Below are 20,540 nucleotides of genomic sequence, written 5' to 3' on the forward strand. Positions count from 1 at the left end.
GTGTGTGTGTGTGTGTGTGTGTGTGTGTGTGTGTGTGTGTGTGTGTGTTTGTGAGGAGAGAAAAAGTACATGTGTATTTTTTACGAATAGGTCATCGTCGCCGGGTTACCTAATCTAACCGAGTTTCTGTCGTATCACACAATGCTGATATGAGCTAAGGTAAGTTCTAAACTGGAGGGATAATAACTTTGCACTTGAGGCTCCTTGTAAGCGAGCTGCACGAATGCCGTACGACCCGCAGCGGGAAGCGACTCCGGACGTGAAATTAAATTCCTCGGGCCTCGTTCGCCGCCGTCCGGAAATCGTGCGGGACCGTCTCGCCCATTGAATTTTGATGCGATCCAATAAGATTTACAACCCATTACCGTTATTTTATGTTAGCAATGCAAAACATGGTGTTGCACGCAATTGTGTGTGTGTGTATGTGTGTGTGTGTGTGTGTGTGTGTGTGTGTGTGTGTGTGTGTGTGTTTGTGTGTGTATGTAATAAATACAATGCGGCACGCTAAGGACCACCGTGGATATACCTCATCAAAATCGCCGCTACAATTTTAATATACAGGATATTTTAACTCTTAGCACCTCTTTTGTATGCTTAAATCATGAACTTTTTCAAATTTTTATTTATTGAAAACGTAAACGTATTACATTAAACTATATTTTGCAACTCATTGACTTTTTGCATCACTTCTTACGGAGTACTCCATATGGCATTGTGGCAATTTAATTTTCTGTTTCTTAAAGAGGTTTATCAGTTTTCTGAAATTTTTCATATACGAGTGAATCTTACTTTGATTCATACAATAATATTGTTATTATTTAATGACAACATGATATAATTTGTTACTTGATTAGATCATTATTCGCATCTATATACATATATTAAACAACTGGAAAATATCATAATATCTACTAATTATCATAAACTTTTCATACGTAATTTAAAATTTTAGTATTTTAAGTGTTAGCCAAATATTGGTACATGAAAAATTCGAGGCGGCCAATTTGCGACTCGCGAGCCACATGTAGCCTCTTGTCATTATTAGATGCTGCTCGCGCTTTATTTATAAAATTAAAATTTACTCATCATATTATTATTATTTTGGATTTTAATTTTATAGGTTTACATTTGTAAAATATTATCAAATTATTTAAAATTTATTTGTATTTATCTTATATTTGACTCTTGGAATTATTATATTTATCTATGTGGCTCATTAACCTATTCATGCTGGCCACCCCTGATATATATAAAAAAAAGGTAAAACAAATGTTAATACTATCCCATTATACTTTTTAAGAAAAGCAAAAAATATATATATTGGGAAATTTAGTTTTTTAGTAGGTACATATACATTTTCCATAAATCAGAATAAAAAAAAAATTCACTCTTTAAGAGTAAAAAAGTAAGTTAGCATATTTAAACCACCCTTTATTTCGTTTGTCGTATTACTTTTTACGAATAATGATAATTATCACTAACCGCTCCCCCACGATACATTTTCCTTAACTTAGCACTGGTTCTTCAGTCGTCTCTTTGATTATAACAATGTGAACTTGCACACGCATAGCGGATTACAGTCTTAATCGTTTCCCGACAGCGGTAACAATGGTAATTATATACACTCTTGCAGTTCACTTCGGGCGTTTATGCGGTGTGTAGTAAATTGTGTATGTGTGTGGGTAAATATGTTTTACATTTGTGTACGTGATACGACATATGAGACAACCGCATGCACGTACCGGATATACGACGTTGGCGCCCGGTGAATCGTTTTAATTATACACATAACCGATGGTTCGTAGATATAGTGCTCGTTTTATTAAATACGAATATTATACTATATATATATATTCGAATATACAGATTGTACTGGTTCAGATTTATTTCAAAGAACCACTATGTAAATATTTTATAGGTAAACGTAGACTTGACATTTTTAAGACAGTACTGAATTAAAAATAAATAAGATAAACAAATTAACTTTTCAGATAGTGTTATCAAATAATCATATAAAATTCATTATTTTTATTTAAATAAAAAGTATTATAATTTTTTATAATAAAATAATACATTTAAGTATATCAGATAAATATTACATATTACATTTTTTTATATTAAATATAATAAATCATTTTTATAATATAGTAGGTATACAATGATTTGTAGTAAATATTTCAATCAGTCATCCTTTCTAATATAATATTCGTTATAAACATGTAGGTAATACGGTATATATTACCAAAAAATAACCTAAAAATTTCATATCATAAAATATCTTATACATCCATTACTTCATCTTAGAATCTTTGATACACAATATAAATGATACTTGTATATACATAGACATATTTTAATATTCGTACATTATATGTATGTTATATTACATGTACATTATAAAATAGATAAATAACAATCAAAATACATGTATTTTAAAATGATCGAAAATTAAAATAACCTTCTTCATATTCATAAAAATATTAATTTTTGAAAGAATTTCTAAGAAAAATTAATTTTCTGCCGCCATATTCTAATATTTAAACCAAATGCTGAAAAATCTGTGAATAATATTGCTTCAATTATAGCTATTTTAATTTAAATTCTTCTATAAATATTCCAAAAATATTCTTGTTATCTTTACCCAAAGAATGTTAAAAAGTTGTACCTTCTATTTTGAAAAAAAAAATTATTTTTTTGATGGTAAAAATAATATCTGTATTTAAATAAAATTATTCAAGCGTAAATATTATAATATATTAAACATTTTTTAAAGTAGTACAATTTACGAAGTTTTCTATGAGATGTCGTTATAAAGGTATTAAAAAATATAGTTTTATATTTGTAAAATAAAGCTTGAGTATAGGTCATATTTTCGATCAAGATATTTTTAATACCTTCTTAAAGAATTTTTAACATTCAAATTTAAGAAACAAAATAAAAAACCACACATAAATATTTTGTTGTGTTTTCATCTTTTGAATGAACAACTTTTATTGATTAGTTTTAGTATTTGAGGATCAATAAATGTTGAATATGGTATACTTTGAAAACTTTATTTTATTCATACGACGATTAAAATAATACAATTTATTATAATGTCAATCTATATTTTGATCAATAAAATGTAATCGAATATAATCGAATTAAACATTTAAGAGCTGTAAAATAAGGAGATGATTTAATATTACTTTTAAATTAACACTAATAAAAAATTTAAATAAACTGTATAAATAACAATAGTTTTAATCAATATTATGTTAAGTACACATTTGTTTTATACAATATTCACTATACTTGTTTAATACATTAAAATAAAAGTTAAATACGTTATAAAATGAATAGTCATGAAAATAATACTCATTACAACTTGTGGAATAAGTGAAGTATTTGTGAAAACGAATATCTGAAATATATTTTACTTTTTGTTTGTTGTTTTACAATAAAAACTTTTGCACTAAAAAGCTATAAATATTAATATATAAGTTAGTCTGAAAAGAATATTTACCTTGGTAGCATATTTTTATTTTTTTTCACAGTTTTCAAATTAATACTTTGAAATTTTGAATGCTATCTTTAAAAGGTCTTGCAACAGTAACTTTAAATCATATTGCGAGTACAGTATATTTCACGCATATAAATATTATTTATACACTATTGTTATTTGCAGTAATGACTAATTGTAAGATTTAAATATCGTTAAAATATACTCACTACTACATCAAATTAATGAATACATTAATATGTTATTTCTAAATATTATATTTATTGTTTATAGGTTTTAAATTTCCCAAATATTTAATAACATACACCTAAATTTTTATAAATATACTTTTGGAGAATAGAGGATAAGTTTATTTACTAAGTGTAGATATATGAAAATAAAATAATGACAAGTTTTGTAATAGATAAATGCAGTCATTTGTATTTTAACGTTTCAAAACTATTTAAAAATTATTTCAAACTTATGAGAGCTCATACAGTTAATGATTATACCGGAACGAAGATAAACGAGATCTTAACATCGAAAGCTTAACTTCTATTAAATTGAAAAAAAAGTATTTGGCTGGATTATCAACTCTTGTTCTTTAAATTTTTTTTTTTTTTATTTTTTTAATAGAAAAAATATGGTAAATGTTATTAATTTGAAATTTATAATTTAAAAAAAAACAATCAAAATTCATTTATTATAATTTATTCAACATGAATATTCGAAAAACAAAATAATATTACAGAATAGTTATAAATTATAAAATTATAATTAATTAATTTATAAATAATTATAACTTAAAATTATGTGGAAGTAAATTGGTGATACGTTTTTTATTGGTATATCAAAGTTTTGTAATTTAGTTCCATAATATAAATCCAATCGCACAATTAAGCACATGTTATAACAATAATGGAACAACTATTGTTCCAAATCGAAATAAAAGCTATTATTATCCATAGTGAAATAAGTATGAAATATTTTTAGCGAATTTCATGTTTCAAGTTTTATTCGGTTTTAATTATATATTTAATTAAATTTGGGAAAACATAAGTAAAAAAAATAATAAAAAAAAAAATAGGAAGGAAGTTATTAAATTAAAATTACACGATATATGTCACATTGAACGATAATAGAAAAATAATATATCTTATTTGTACTGTTACACTGTTAATTTTCTATTTAAACATTTAAACATATTATAATACAACTAAGTACCTTCATTAATTTTTGAAAATTTATCACATAATTATAAATTATAGAGCTCGTTTATCAGCCAAAGTTAGTTTACATTACTTAATTATCATAATCTTAATAAGCGACAAAAGTTTTCACTGTGACACTATTTTAGTATAAGCCTAATATTATATGATAAACTACAATATTTTGGATATTACTATCTGTTAGTTATTTTTAATCTACATTTGCAGTAATTTATATCGAAAATATTTTCCATTCACTTTAAATATTATACTGCACGCAATAACATAATATTATTAATATTATTATAAAATTCTAATATCTAAATTATTGGTGTATTAAAATACATGTTCACTAGAATTATACGTAAATTATTCTACAAATATAATATTTTTATGAAATTAAATGAACAAAAAAATAAATGGTTATTAAATTGTATTTATGTCATTGGATTTTTCAAAATACATCGTTTTCAAATTTGTTTTTTTGTCATTTTCATAAAATGTTTCTGGAATTGGCTTGCATTGGAATGGCCATTGTTGATAGACATAAGTAATTTGATAGATGATCGAAGTAAAAACATTCAAATAAATTAAACGTATGAAATTTGAATCCTAGAACGCCATTCACATGTATTCGTACCGTGTACACAACATAATTCCTCTGTACTCTTTATTTATATTTTAGCAAATTTCACATCGTTGTGTGTCATATACATGATAAAACACTTGTACATTTTATCACATTTATCAGCAATGCATGTTATTGATTTTTCGTGATATGAAAATTACACAACACGTAACGGTGGAACGTTATAATATAGCCAATAAAACAAACAAATATTTTAGCGTGGGTATTGTTAAATGCGTATTGCATTACAATTGTTATATCATTCGAACACATGACGATTTTATAATAGTTACCTATTCCGAATCCAAAACGAAAACGGTTTTCTAGTTTTCGGGACCTTACGCGTTTTAGTTTACTCTACAGCAGCGGTTCGGATAACGCTGGTGAATATTATTATTCACCATTATCATCATTATCATCAGAATTCAAAGATTTAATCCAAATAATGGTCACGATTGATTTTTTTTTCGGTTGCAGGAGGTGTCCATATTCGTTTTTGAGAAAAAACTAGCCGACAAACTGCACAAGCCCAGACGGAAGGAAACGGTGACGGAGATACTCAAGAAGAGCGTTCACTACCTGGAGATGCTCAGGCAGCCCAAGCTCATTCTCAAGGTGGTACACTCTGTGGAGGACTGCAACGAAACGCTCGCCTTCGCCGCCGAGCCCGTGATCGCCAGTTTGGCCAACATACTCGCGTACCAGGCGTCCATCGGCGGCCGGGCTGTTAATGGTCCCCCGTCCACCGGCGCGTCGATAACAGCTACGGCCATGCCGCGGCCGGCCCATGCGAAGGAATACAATTTTCTGGACTTTGAAATCAAATACGGCATAAGACAGGTAAGATAAGTGGCGCGATTGCCAAAACGAAACTCAGGGACATAATTTGGGACGGAGGCAAGGGGTGCACTACCACACCCTGACACATTTTTATCTACAGTTAGCCTATTTGTTTAATGCATATTTATACTACGGTCTTCAGCTTTAAATATTTGATTTTGGGAATAAAGAAACATCTTTCTATGCAATTTCGTTCATCTCGAATAAAATTAATAATATTATTGCTCGATAGTAAAAAAGGTTCTTTCTGTTATGGAGATAACTTATTTTCTGCAGTAGATAATAGATATTATATGGTCAATGTGCAATAAATATATTTTAAATAGAATAACTCAATGGTGAAAATACAAGAAACGTTTTTTTTTTTTTTACAATTCCTGGTGGTGGAAAAAAATTAGCCTCTTTAATTGTTTGCATACCCTAAAAAAACTAAGATGGTACCTTTAGTAAAACTTTAGTTTAATTCGTATACGCATGCAATATCATATTATTATTCCGTGAGCAAATTAACACCAAACACAAAACAACCCAGAGGACGATCTAGACAACAGTGGACAGATAGAATCAAGGAAGACCTCAGAAAAATGATTGGGATAGAGAACGCGGAAGAAGTGTCAAGGATCAAGGAGAAGTAGAGGAAAGTCGTTGTTGCCACAATGACCTTAATGTTCTTTAAGATGCAACAGAAAAAGAAGAAGAAAAAGAAGAAACATTCAACGATATCACAATGGTTCCTACTAAAATATTGTACAAAACAGTGGTTTCCAATATGTGTACCATGATGCCCTTGAAAATACGGCAAATTTTTTACTTTAAAGCGAACCAATATGATTTATTATACTCGTGCATTATACTATTTACAGAACAGTTCCATGGCTAGAAGTATTGGTCTATCCAAAAACGATCACTAAAAAGTAAAAAGTTCATTATGATTGGGCCAAGAATATAAACTGTGCTCCCGGACACCGAATACTTCGTGCGTTATGCCATACCCCCACCCACCGGCCGAAATTGTATTGAGTACCGTGTAGTGATGTTTTAACTTAACTAGAACTGGTTGTGTTCGCCACGCAGAGAATAGTGAGCTATGTGGGGAAAAATTATGTGATTTTGTGTAAAATTTAATGATTGTGTTGGATTATGTTGGATGTTAATAAAAACTAATTGATAAAATGTAACTAAAAAATGGTAAACTCTTTTATACAATTGTAACTATGTTGCTGTATTGCGAAGAATTAATAAAAACACAATAAATAAATCACAGCGACAAAGAGAACTCCAAATAAATAATAATATAAAAATGATAAACAATTTTCTGTATTGTTGTTTAATAATTAATAATTTAAATAAATACAGGAATAATTCACAGCACAGTATAAATATATATATATATACATATATATTATTTTTTTAAAATTTTTTTTTTTATATTCAATCTGTTACAATAATGAACAATAAGAACAATTGATGGAAAAAGATAAATAAGAAAGTGACAAATGAGACAGATTGTAGAGACCTCCTATTGGAGATACTACAACATGATTACAGTTTTTTTTTTTTTTTTAATTTAGTTTAGCAGGTCACGACACCACCGTCTTTTGAGTCTTTTAATTGGATTGCTCAAAATGGAAACAGATGATAATTCGGTGATTAAAGGATTTATGGCGAGCTAAGTAACTGTTAAAACGTTTATAGTGAGTTTTGGCTATTTCGGAAACGAATGGCATTTTAAGGTCAGAGTGGAGTGTGTGGTTTGAAACGTATAATAGGGCTTTGGAAATGGTACGTAGGGCTTTAGATTGAAATATTTGGATCCGGTTTATGTTTGATATTTTAGCGCTGCCCCATAGTTGAACTCCATATGTCCATATGGGTCTTAGAAGAAGTTTATACAGCAGGAGTTTGTTAGGGAGTTTCATGTGCTTAGAAATAAGAAGTGGTCGAAGGAGTCGGAAACGGTCATTTAGTGTTTTAATTTTCCTAGTTATGTGTGTTTACCGAGTAAGTCGACGGCCTATAATGATACCAAGGTATCGTACACATTGAACGGGAGAAAGTGGCTGATTGTTGAGATATTATTGGGCATGTTCTGTGGTGGAGGGTATAGGTGCAGTGAGTGAATTTGGATTCATTTATTTTTACTCCCCAGGTTTTGTACCATGTCTCGAGGGTGTTTAAATGAGATTGTATGTGAGAAGAGGCCAGGATTCGATCTAGGCTACTTGCTAGTATGTTTTTGTCGTCGGCAACCAACCAGTGCAAGGTTCTCGGTCAGCTGGTCTGAGATAAAAAGGTTAAAAAGCAAGGGAGCAATTACTGCGCCTTAAGGTACACCTGCTTTTATTTCTGTCGGAGAAGAAAAGGAAGAACCTACACATACAGAAAAGAAGCGATCTTCAAGGTAGGATTTCAGGATTAGATAGTAGTAGCTTGGAAAGAGAAGTTTTAATTTATAAAGAAGGCCTAAGTGCCAAACTTTATTAAATGCCTGTGAGACATCGAGAAATGCGGTGGTGCAGTATAGATTTTCCTCCAGGGCGAACGAAATTTTATCAATCAGGTGATGAATCTGATGGATTATCGAATGACTGTTAATAATGTTAATAATTGAGTATCAGGAATTATTTTAGCTTCCTCAACTATTAGCAGTATGTGTTTAAGGAGGAGTTTCTCAAATGATTTGGATAGAGTTGGAAGAAGACTTATAGGTCTGTATGCGGAGAGGCAGTCAGAGAGCTTATGAGGTTTTGGTATGAATATTATAATAGAGTATTTCCATAGTATAGAGAAGTATGATAATCATAACACATTATTATAAATTTTAATTAAGAAAACAATTGTTTTTCTGGATAAGTATTTGGTTATATTCGTTGTAATTAGGTCGAAACTAGGAGATTTTTTGAGTGAATTTTTTTTTAAACCAAATTCTTCTTCACTAGGGTGAAAAGCTTTAGGAGAAAGATATATTGAAAGAGGAGCGTTAAGATATATTTCAACTTCTTTGATTTTATTCGGATAGATGTTGTGGTAAGGTTGGAAAGTGTTGGATAGGTGTTTAGCAAATATGTCTTCTTGAGTTTTTTCAAGTAATGCTCAGCTGCCATCAGTGTTACGTAAAGTAAGAGGAGGATTGTGGATACGTAAAAGTTGCTTAGTTGTTTTCCATAAAGAACCATCCTTGCCTGTAAGAGAGGAGACATGATTTGCGTAGAACTCGGATTTGAGAATTACTAGTAGATGCTTCAGCTTTTGGGTATGTGAGTTATAAAGGGCTTTGTCAATAGGGTATCTGGTTCTTTGCTATACCGAACGAGCGTGACGTTTTTGTGAAATAAGAGATCGCATATACGAGGGGAGGTGGCTTTTTGAGGAGGCTTTTTCTGTGATGATATAGATGTGGCAGAGTCCCACACTGAAGTTTGTATATTAGATGTGAGTAGATTTACTGCATCATTAATATCTGAGGGGGTTTTTAGGTGGAGTTAAAAATATTATATAAAATATATATTGTTAAAAGTTCGGTGATCCCTTGTGTATGGATACTAGATTACGTTGAACTTAAAAAAAATTATACGTAATTTTAGTTATGTATTAGTTAGTTCTAGTGTTTTCATACTAACAATTGACTCACTCAAACCAGACTATTGCTTATTGTAATATATTTCAATGTAGTGTGATTTTACAATAAAACATAAAAAGTGTTGTTTTCGTAAATTTATAACAATGCACGATAAAAATTTAACATTTATTATTTATTTTTTTGCTTTAAAACATTTGACAAAAAGTGAATTTACAAACATGCATTTTATTCATTTCATGATTAATCATCGAGTTAAACACAAAATTATTATAAATTTTTAACATAAAATATCTAATTATATTTAAGTCAAAAATAAATTTGTTCCTAATTATTTATTATAGTTAGCAATTATTAATTTAACACAATAACGCACTTATGGTTAATATTATATTATACGGCTTTAAATTAAATATTATACAACCTATAAATTGTGTTAAAATTTAGCAATAGATTTTTGAAATTTGATTAAATTCACAGATTTTAGAGCTTGCATTATTTACTTTTATTTATAAATTAATTATATTTAAGTTGTTTTATTTATAAGATATAAGAGTAATCTTCAATTTCTGAGTGAGTTTTTAAAGTCTTTTAGTTTTTCAATCCATCAATTAAATTGAAATAAATGAAAAAAAATACTTTTTCATTCATTTGCTTCCACCGGCAATATTAAATTTTGACAAGAAATATATTAATGTATATAAAAAACATACTTTTATTGTTATGTAGCAATATTCCTATACTTTTGACATTTTAATTTAAATACTCATTTTCCAGCCTTGCTACCTATCCGTATTACGCGATATGAAACTAAAATGTTTTCTAATACAAGATGGAAAAAATGGATCTAGGCCAAAATAGCGAAACAATAATGGCGAATTTAATAATCGCGAATTAATAATAGCGAAAATAAAAACAGCTAATTTTAAAAAAGAGCGAAAGTAATTAATAACGAAAATATGGTATATAGAAAATATCTAACTTTTTAATTTATAATAGTAATAATATTTAGTTATAATAATAATTTTAAATAAAATAATTAGGCATTTAGTGACAAATTATACGCTATACCTTTTAGAAATTTCTTATTATTGTCATTAAGACTATAGTTTTGAATTAATGAATACATTTTTTTAACACAGTCTTTGTACTTTTTTTTCCGCGGTTATTCTTCAGCATTTTACTGCTCTCGTTTCAATTCTTCTAAATTTTGAACTTTTTTTATTCCATCAATAAATTTCCAAATAGTAGGATGGCTTCCTCCTAAAGATTTTGTATTATATAATTAAAGATAATAATTATTAATAAAATAATATGAACCAATAATAGATGCAAATCCCCTGTGCCATCCTTCTACAGCATTGTTTGTTGTTGGAAGACCATTTTTGACAGAATAGTGACAATTCCAAATATCAATTTGATGTCTTGGTTGGCGTCGAATTTTTCGTCTTCCTATTATTTTTCCTACCCAGTTTTCCTCAAAATAATCCAAGAATGCAATTAACAGGTCTTCATTTTCAACATAAAATTGTGTTTCTAAAATGTCTTCATAAGTATTAGTAACGTTATCAGGAACATAGGCCAAAGCAGCTAGCATACGAATATGAAGAGAAAAGTTAGGATTATTAACATAATTTTCGACTAGACCAACATTTTGAATTAGTCGCCACATACATTTAGAAAAATGAAAAAAAAAAACAACCTTGTTGTTCAGCATGTGGAAAAACGGTTTTGAATGCATTTATTGAGGCATGTTCAAAATCTACGATCTCGTATTATTACCGATGTAGGATTTAAAGATGGTTTTATTTCTAATAAATATTTAAGAAAACGTGTATATGTTAATTGAGATTTATCGGTTAATAATGCATAAATGGTAGGACTAACTGTTTGGTCACCCTGTTGAATAAGTACATGAATAGTGAATAACTGATAAAAAAGTGAAGGTACCGTTTTAAAAGTTCCGTCTACCAACCAATTAGTTGATCGATCCATCAATTTTAAATTATTTTCGATCAAAAATAATAAAATTCGATCCTGTGGTGCTCCACTGTCAAATATTAAAAATTGTTCTCCTTTTATCGTTTTAGTATCCTCATCAGAAATTTTTTAAGTCACTGACTGTTTTCGGAATAGGCGGTGCTCATTGATTACGTATTCGAACTCTACGTATAGTGTGTTTCAAATGATGAACTGAAGGAATTGCACCGGCTACTCCAGATACTATTTGTACAGTACTGATTATATCATGTGGAGTAATTTGTGTGTGAACAGCCGCTTCTTAATCTTATTCACAGCCATTTTGCATTGAATTTTACACTTATCGGGAATATGATTATGAGAGTTTTCCTTAGATTGATTTTTAATTTTTCCGTTAATCGTAATTATTCTACCTTTATATGAACTTTCTACACAACACCAATATATTGTGTTATTTTGTTTTCTATCTTCACGATGCAAGAATCCACTATACAATTATAAATCTTTAATTTTATTACTTTTTACAAATTCCATTGAAAATAATAATAAATATGTTTTTTTTTTACACTGTATTTTTCTAACGAACAAAAATAATAAATAATACAATCTATACACTGACGCTTTGAACTACAACTGTATTAACTTATGTCAACTCAAATATAATATGATTGACAATTTTATCTAAATTTCCAACATATATATATAATATCTAAGTTACATAGTAATTAAGATAGTACATTGATGACGACTTGATACATCCGTGGGCATAAGTCAATTGCATCAGATATCGCTGGTAAAAATAGAAAGAAATTTATATGTTCCAATGTATGATATCAGTAAGTTATCTTGATAAATAATGAATTGAAAATTTTTGAATATATGTAATTTAAATTTAAGTTTCACTATTATGCATGATCGCTTATTTTAAAATTCGCTGTTTTTATTTTCGCTATAATTAATTCGTGATTTTTATACTCGTATTCGCCGTTATTGTTTCGCTATTTTGGCCGGATACCGGAAAAAATATAAGCAGTTTCATATAAGTATTTTTCAAAGAATAATAAATGTCTACACTCGTATTTAATTATTTAACAAGCCCAAATATATTTGTAAAATAATAATAAACGGTTGGTTGTAATGAATATATATACTCCCAAAAATAAATAATTAGTGTCTATAACTACATCACCATTATTTCACTCTCCGGCATCGTTCAGCTCGCTTATTAAGTGTTAATGTTATTATTATTAGTCTTTATCAATAACTACATCATTACTCATTATGAATACTGGCCTTGCTTCATAATATAAGCCTAATATCACGAAATATATGTATATATCAGTTATAATATCAAAAAATCTAAAGTTTCTATTTCACTTAATCGTTTTCCTTTTCTCGCCATCAATTATATCAGTTACAACGTATTAGCTGCGTATTAAATTAACACTACCGACATCTCGACTAGTCACCTCACACAGTTCATGACACTGAGACCAATGCTCCTTCAATATTTATATAAAAATACATTTATTTTACCCGTTTCTAACAATGTCTAAAATAAGAAACACCAGTTCAAACGGATTTAATTTTAAATCAATACTGTTATATTTGATCATAAAATCGTAATGTTATCATAATATTAATCAATTATAGATCACTTGATGACAACGCAATCAAATTTTCATAGATTTTCTTCTCTTTCACATCGCTTATCGTCATAAAAAACTTACATCATTCCAGCATACATACTGACATATCTGAAAATTTGGCTGTTTTAAGACATTGAGTTAAACACTTATACAATGCTTAAAATAAAAATAAATGCCCTCTTACAGCATTTCCAGGTAGCGAGTGTATTGCCGATGTATACAAAAAACTAATAAAAATAAGAATATTTGTATCACATAGTTACTTACAACTAAAGTGGTAAAGTGGTAATTGAGAAACCACATAAAAAATAACAAATCCCTATGCAATGTTATAATTGTCAAACTTACGAACACATACAAAACTAAAACCATATAAAAATACTGGACCTTTAATTTTTATATCATCATGTATTACATTGTTATTTTTTAAACATGAAAAATAACATAATTTGTATATATTTGTATAATGTAATTGTGGAAATATATTAAAAACAGTTTGTTCTAGAAACTTATTAAATTTAAAAAAATCTACGCTAAAATTAATTTTATATACGATTAGGTTATTTATTTCATAGTACCTCCATTGGGAGGCATCTAAACTATGTTTAATCTATCGTTTTTTTGATTAATTTTTTTTCTATTATTATTTATATTTACATATTTATTTCAAAAATTATATCTATTGTTCTATGTTATAAAAAATTGAATAAAAAAAAGTGTTTATTTACGCAGAGACAAACTAAACTACAAGCCTATCACTTCCCTTAAATGGTTTTTATTTAACATATCGATTAAAATTTTATGAACTTAATTATTTATACACAACTATTTACATACAAATTTTATATCTCACCCTTCTTTTATTTGAATTTTTCTTTACCTTTAAATTTTCTCAAACTTTCCATATTATGTTTAAAATCAAAAAAATACTTCTTCTTCTTTTTGAGTTTATTGTGCGTTTAAGACCATCCTATCTCACAAAAAACCTTCTATTTTACTATTTCCACTGTTAGATTTCTCCAATCGGAATCCCTCTCCATCTCATCCCTATCCTTTTTTATGATATCTTCCTACCACTTTCTTGGTCTACCTAATGGTCTTTTTCCTACAGTATTCTGTTTTTTACAGAATTGCCTGTTACAGTAGATTTTAGTTTCTCCATGCATTGCCAATCCATAGTAGTATAAAAAAAAATACTTCGTTATTAAAAATAAAACGATACAACTATGTGTTGTATAATATGTACCTATATGTTGATCGGATACTATTATAATTAAAATCAGTGAACTCGTACATATCAGTTATACATTTTCAATAATTTAAAATTATTTATTTTAAATTAATTAATCGTGAGTGTTAAAAATAAATTTGAATTTTTTTTTTTTTTTTGTATTTATGGATAAATCGAAATTAAATTAGTTTTATAATAAACAATTACACAATTAATACAGCTACATTGTAATAAATTTTAACCACTGTTTAATTAAATTATTGATGAAAGAACCATGTATGCTTGTATTAATTTTTAAATAGTACATGTATATTATATGATAGTTGAAAAATTACTAGCCTACTAGAATTAATGTGGGTATATGTTATGACAAAATACGATAGCTATTTTACATTATTATCCGGTGAATGATGTCTTTAATTAAAATGATTCAATTTTGTAGGACAATATAATAAAAAGAAGAGTTTTAAACTTAAATTTACATAAATCATTGGTTAATAATATAGTTTATTAAGATTATTAGCCATTAATGAAAATTCTCATATTTTAACAGGGATATGTCTTAAACGAGGGGTTATACTAAAATTTTATCCGAAACGTTACGCTGGATATCACTCTAGTCGAGTAAAAAATACAAACTAATAAAATGTACCTTTTTCCTAATAATAAGTTATCATAATAGAGTCTAATAACATATTGCATATTTCAATAATATAATTGAATAGATTGATATTGTGATTTTACCATTAAAGTACTATGATCACCAAATCTTTGTTAGGTGAATAGTGTATTTTACTCAATTGTGTTGCGTATGACATACCGATTTATCCTTGAATATTACGAATTTCAGATAGCCGAAGCTCTTGATTTCTTATCTCCTCAAGTTCATCATCATAATGTCTGCCCAAGCAGCATTCTAGTTACAAAAACTGGTACTTGGAAACTGAGTGGTCTGGAATTCATCGGTACGTATAACATTTTCTATAGTCTTTCGATAATTGGTTGCAATCATTTCCATATTTGCCTATCATATATTTGATATTAGATACAAACAGAACAATTTTGTTAAAACTATGTATTCATGTAATTTACATAAGTTATTATAGTTCATAATGGATATTTTCATTCATTTTTATTTTAGATACATCGTTGGTATTATTTTCTGAATACCTGTTACACATTTAAGTATATAAGGGTTATAATACTCTGTAACATATAAATGGAGGGGGTTAAAAAAAAAATTCCAATGTTAAAATGGTTAGAATGAAAAAATTCACAACATGAATATTTTATCGTGTATGTAAATTTAGTACTTGTCAATTATAATGGAATCAAAAAAACATTAATTTTTCGCCTGAAAAGTATAAAAATAGACATTTGATTTTGATATAAGAACTATTTATATTATTTTATGTCCCCTCCCCATAATAAAATTAAATGTATTCCATTGATAACTCGAGTAGAAATATTATTGATACGTATTTATCATTTTGATGATACGATGAATATGATTGTTGCATTCATGGATTCTCGGCAGTTATTAAGTGATGTGGAAATATGTTCAAAAAGATTAGCTTTTTTTCTATGGAGCTCATAGTTTAGGCATTTGGTAAGTACGTGATTGGTGCTCAATAGGACTCTGCATATTCGGCACATTGGAGATTTATTTTTGTTCATTAGGTAGCTCTATGTGATTTTTGTATGGCCTATTCGTCGTTCATTATTTGCTATCTCTATTCTTCTAGGCATTTTCACAGAATGTGACCATGATGTGCCATTTTGATTGATCTCAAACAATTTAGTAAGATAGAGAAACTAACATCAAGTATAATATTATAATGTTATTATTTTTATCGATTACATTTTACTACTCATATGAAGCTGTAAATCAATACTTTATAATTATTTAAGTAAACCCTTACATCACTAACATTAAATTCAGTTTAATTAAGGTAAAATTATAATTTGTATGGTAATTTTGTCGTATTAATCACATACTTCAAAACTATCTATAGCGCTCAATATTTTACTTTCATGTTTTTCAATATGATTCTGGCAAATTTGATATTATTAACAATTACCTAAAACTAATAAATCAAAACTTTCATTTTATAGTTTGTAACAAAAAAATAATTCGATATACATTTCAATTAACATTATCGTGATTAATGTCATATACGAGCAAATCACTCGTCAGTTTTTAAAGTATGTTTTATGGAAATCATGATATAATCCACTAGCATTTAAATTTGGTGAGAGCAAAGAGAACGATAAATACAACCACCGCAACTGGTAGTTGTGCGAGAAAACCATAAATCACGTTCTGATGACTGGTCTGAGGTAGGTGTGCATAATTAAAAATAAATTTTCCTTGGTATGCAACAGCTGTGATTAAGCGAATAAAAATGCTATTTGAATAGATGGTTTAGAAATAATATTTAATATATACTTGAATGTAGCTTAAAGCTTCATCCCGGATTCATATCGAAAATTTAATTTAATTTTACCCGTAAACTTTACAATTATCGTAATAAAAGCAATATGATAATCCGAAATTGATATGGAATGTATTTTTCTGTTTTAATAAATATAATTACGCAATAAACACGAGTTGTTTGTTCATTAAAAATACGATAAAAGTAGTTCTCTATTCTTTTTGCGTTTATAAAATACAAATCTTTAAATTATAATAGGAACAGCTTTCGCAGAATTTTCTCTGTTCGTTAACACGAACTCGACGGGAACGCAAAATAATCTGTTTGTGTTAAAAAAAATGTGTATAAACCGAAACGCTTAACACTAATTTCTTCGCATTAAGCGACTTATACTTACATTGATTAATTGATTCATAAATGTATACACATTTAAATATTTATTTATATAAATATTTTCATCTTATATTTAAAAATTACGTGTTAGACGGTTTGTTTCCAATGGAATACGAAATTACTTAACCGATTTTTATAATATTGTACTCCATATGTGTGAGATTGTCCAAACTATATTAAAGGATTGTTTATCTCCCGATAATGTTGCAAATTAAATGTTTAATATAGAATAAAGATTTGAAATTATATGTAAGTTCTATAAGTTTCTAATAGATTACGGTAAAGATATTTTATCGATACAATACTTCAAAATATTTTATTATTACCATGGTAACAATAACTAAGCATTGGTACATTTTTTACACATTCTCAAAAACCTAATATTTTCGGTTAATTTGGACAAACATTATTATATGCCAATTTTCTATACTATTTTATACGGAACCAATCAAGTTAAAAATGGGGGCAAACTAAACAAGGATAACCACATCCTTCAATTGGAGACATTTTTAAAGTCAACACATTATAGTGACTTTAGACAGTACATCCAAAATAACGTGAATGTTTTTTTTCCCCATTTGTTGTTTTGTTGTTGTTGAATGATGCTAACGTCTTTAGGATTTTCGTGAACAGTTAATAATCGAGTATTAGATACATATCAAGATGTATGCCGCGAGTTTTAATAGGTAGAAAACAGTAATCATTGAGAATTAACACTTGCTGGTGTAATGTTAATATGCACGCAGAATAGTATATTCTTCAACTGTTACCAATTATTTTGATATGTTACCCTACACAATCATCGGCTTTGTAATTCAAATATAAGAAATATAAGTCTGAAGATGTACTGCATGAATTTAAACAAACATACCAATATAAAAAATAGAATTTACGTCAAAGACGTATAATGAAGCATTAGTGTTTATCGGGAATTTATGTATTTTAATTTCAAATTTTCCATTGACACATTATAACATGCCATTACCAGATAGCTCGACCACTGATGTGGTGAACTGAGATTTAGAACGATAAAATAATGTTATGATGTTGACTTAGCAACAAATATTGCGAATAATTAACCATTATTGATAGCTGAACAAAAAAATATTTATAATTGAACTATGATGACAGTGAACGCCGAACAACGTGGCTTTTTTTCTTGAATGCTCCAGGTAGAATCAGTAAGACATTTTTAATATCGTCCTACTATTGTCTGATGATTTCTGATAGGCATTGCCAGTCATTTCTCGCTCTAATTTTCTGATGAGATTAACGCATGTATAAAACAATCGTTTTTATGACGTTACATCAAAATACTTAGTTTAACCCTAAACTTGTGACTAAATTAACACAAATATTTTCTGAGAAATTGCTGAATAATAGAAACGGTGAAATAGAAGTGCATTCAAATATTCAAAATACATTCAATTTTTAAACAGTTTTTGCACTATTGTTTAGAAAAAAATGAACTAATTGTAACTCTCTTTTCAGATATACTGAATAACTCTTACTTGGATCATAATTGACTCAATAATCTTGTTATATTGGTGACAAAAAATGTTAATGTTAACAAAATTAACTTCCAGATACAAAATGTATTACTAGGTAATCTGATGTATTTTAAATCAATCGAAAACTATTGGTAATGTAAATGAAACCGTACTTTTTCCAAATAAATTTTTCAAATACTTTATATATACCAGTAATGCCACCTAAATTATGTAACGGTACACGTTTGGTCGTTCAAAGTATTACCAAAAACAATCTTAAAGTAACAATTTTGACTGGAAAATTTAAAGGAGAAATCGTCCTGTTGTCACGTATTCCATTGATACTGTCAAAATCTCCGATACAATTCAAAAGGCTTCAATTTTTCTATTGGTTTAGCTTTCGCGATGATTATAAATGAGTCTCAAGACCAAACAATGTCCGTTTGTAGTTTAGAAAAACTATATTTGTACCATGAGCACATGTACGTTGCATGCGAGCATATAAGAAAATCATCGAATCTATTTGTGATTGCAAAATATAGGTTTTTTCCGGTTTTACGATCCATTGAGGGTATTTACCGCCAAAACTACCCACTCTTATTTCTCTCTATTATATGAGTCGTCACTCTACTAATTTTAGTTCTGCCAACTGCTTTCTAGCTCTTTATAATGCTTTAGTCCGTTCGGTCATTGAATATGGGTCTATTGTTTGGTCACCATATACCACAGTTGACATTTCTCGGATTGATCGTGTACAAAACAGTTTTATGCGTTTCACCGGTTATTGCCTCAACATTCCTCATCCGCCACATGATTATGGGCCAGTAAGCCAAGTTCTGAGACTAATTCCCCTTTCTGTAAGGCGTGATAATTTTGATATCACTTTTATTCAGCGTCTGATCGAAGGTCAAGTTGATGCCCCAAGACTACTTGGAGAACTTAGTTTTCGTATTCCTAGTAACACTAGGCTTCAGTGTAATTTTTATATACCCACCAATAAATCGAACTTCTCCAGGAATGCCCCACTTATAAGGATGATGCATAATGCAAATAATCATATAGACTACTAAGCCACATGAAGTACGAAGGCTCACATTTTTTATTTTTATTTTTTCATTTTCACATAACTTACACCATGTTGTTTTTTTTTTTGGTTTTACTTACTTACTAATTCTTTTTCTTCTCTCTAATATAAATTAGTATAAGTTACGCGTCTTATATATATTGTATATGTTTTTTTTTTACTGTTATCTATGTACTTCTTGTCTGTAATTTTGTAAAAGCCGTCCGGCGTTGATTATAATATAATAATAATAATAATAATAATATGCTATAGCTTGCTAATCCACCCCCCCCCCCCATGGTCTGCCGCATTCCATATCTCTTTTATGCTATCTATCCATCTTCTTCGTAGTCTTCCCCTTGGTCTCCTCCCCGCTAACGTCCAAGTCATTACTTCTTTTATTAGACATCCGTATGCTCACCACGCATATCCAGTTCATTGCATTCTTATACTTTTAATAAATTGCACAATATTTTCTTTTTTGTTTAAATTTTCCAACTGGGCATTCAATCTCAATTCCCATTGTTGTGTTTCCCATTTTTGTTTTTTTTTATTTTTGTGCAAA

At 28.6% G+C, this 20,540-nt stretch overlaps 2 protein-coding genes across 8 annotated transcripts in view; one reads left to right on the forward strand and one right to left on the reverse strand.

The window, feature by feature from the left end:
- The window catches only part of LOC112688846 (SCY1-like protein 2), a 181,427-nt gene that overhangs the window by 95,014 nt on the left and 65,873 nt on the right, over positions 1-20,540 (forward strand). For all 7 annotated transcript variants that reach the window (XM_025562237.1, XM_025562235.1, XM_025562234.1 and 4 more), the window contains 2 exons: positions 5,795-6,157; positions 15,445-15,559. In XM_025562237.1, coding sequence (XP_025418022.1) covers positions 5,795-6,157; positions 15,445-15,559 — 478 coding nt within the window. The remainder of the gene's footprint in view (positions 1-5,794; positions 6,158-15,444; positions 15,560-20,540) is intronic.
- Positions 10,915-11,881, reverse strand: LOC112688848. Its single transcript, XM_025562241.1, has 3 exons — positions 11,857-11,881; positions 11,055-11,324; positions 10,915-10,997 (listed from the first exon to the last, which is right to left on the reverse strand). The coding sequence occupies exons 1-3, from the start codon at positions 11,879-11,881 to the stop codon at positions 10,915-10,917; spliced, it is 378 nt and encodes a 125-aa protein (XP_025418026.1).

The sequence above is a fragment of the Sipha flava genome, unplaced genomic scaffold (genome assembly GCF_003268045.1).
Source record: "Sipha flava isolate LNK unplaced genomic scaffold, YSA_version1 40_pilon_pilon, whole genome shotgun sequence".
Lineage (NCBI taxonomy): Eukaryota > Metazoa > Arthropoda > Insecta > Hemiptera > Aphididae > Sipha > Sipha flava.

Coding starts and splice junctions, on each gene's coding strand:
- LOC112688848 (XM_025562241.1), bottom strand. CDS start 11,881: ATGAGCACCGCCTATTCCGAAAACA. Junction 11,325..11,856: donor CACCGCCTATTCCGAAAACA/GTCAGTGACTTA, acceptor TTCGTATGCTAG/CTGCTTTGGCCTATGTTCCT. Junction 10,998..11,054: donor GGGATTTGCATCTATTATTG/GTTCATATTATT, acceptor CAAAATCTTTAG/GAGGAAGCCATCCTACTATT.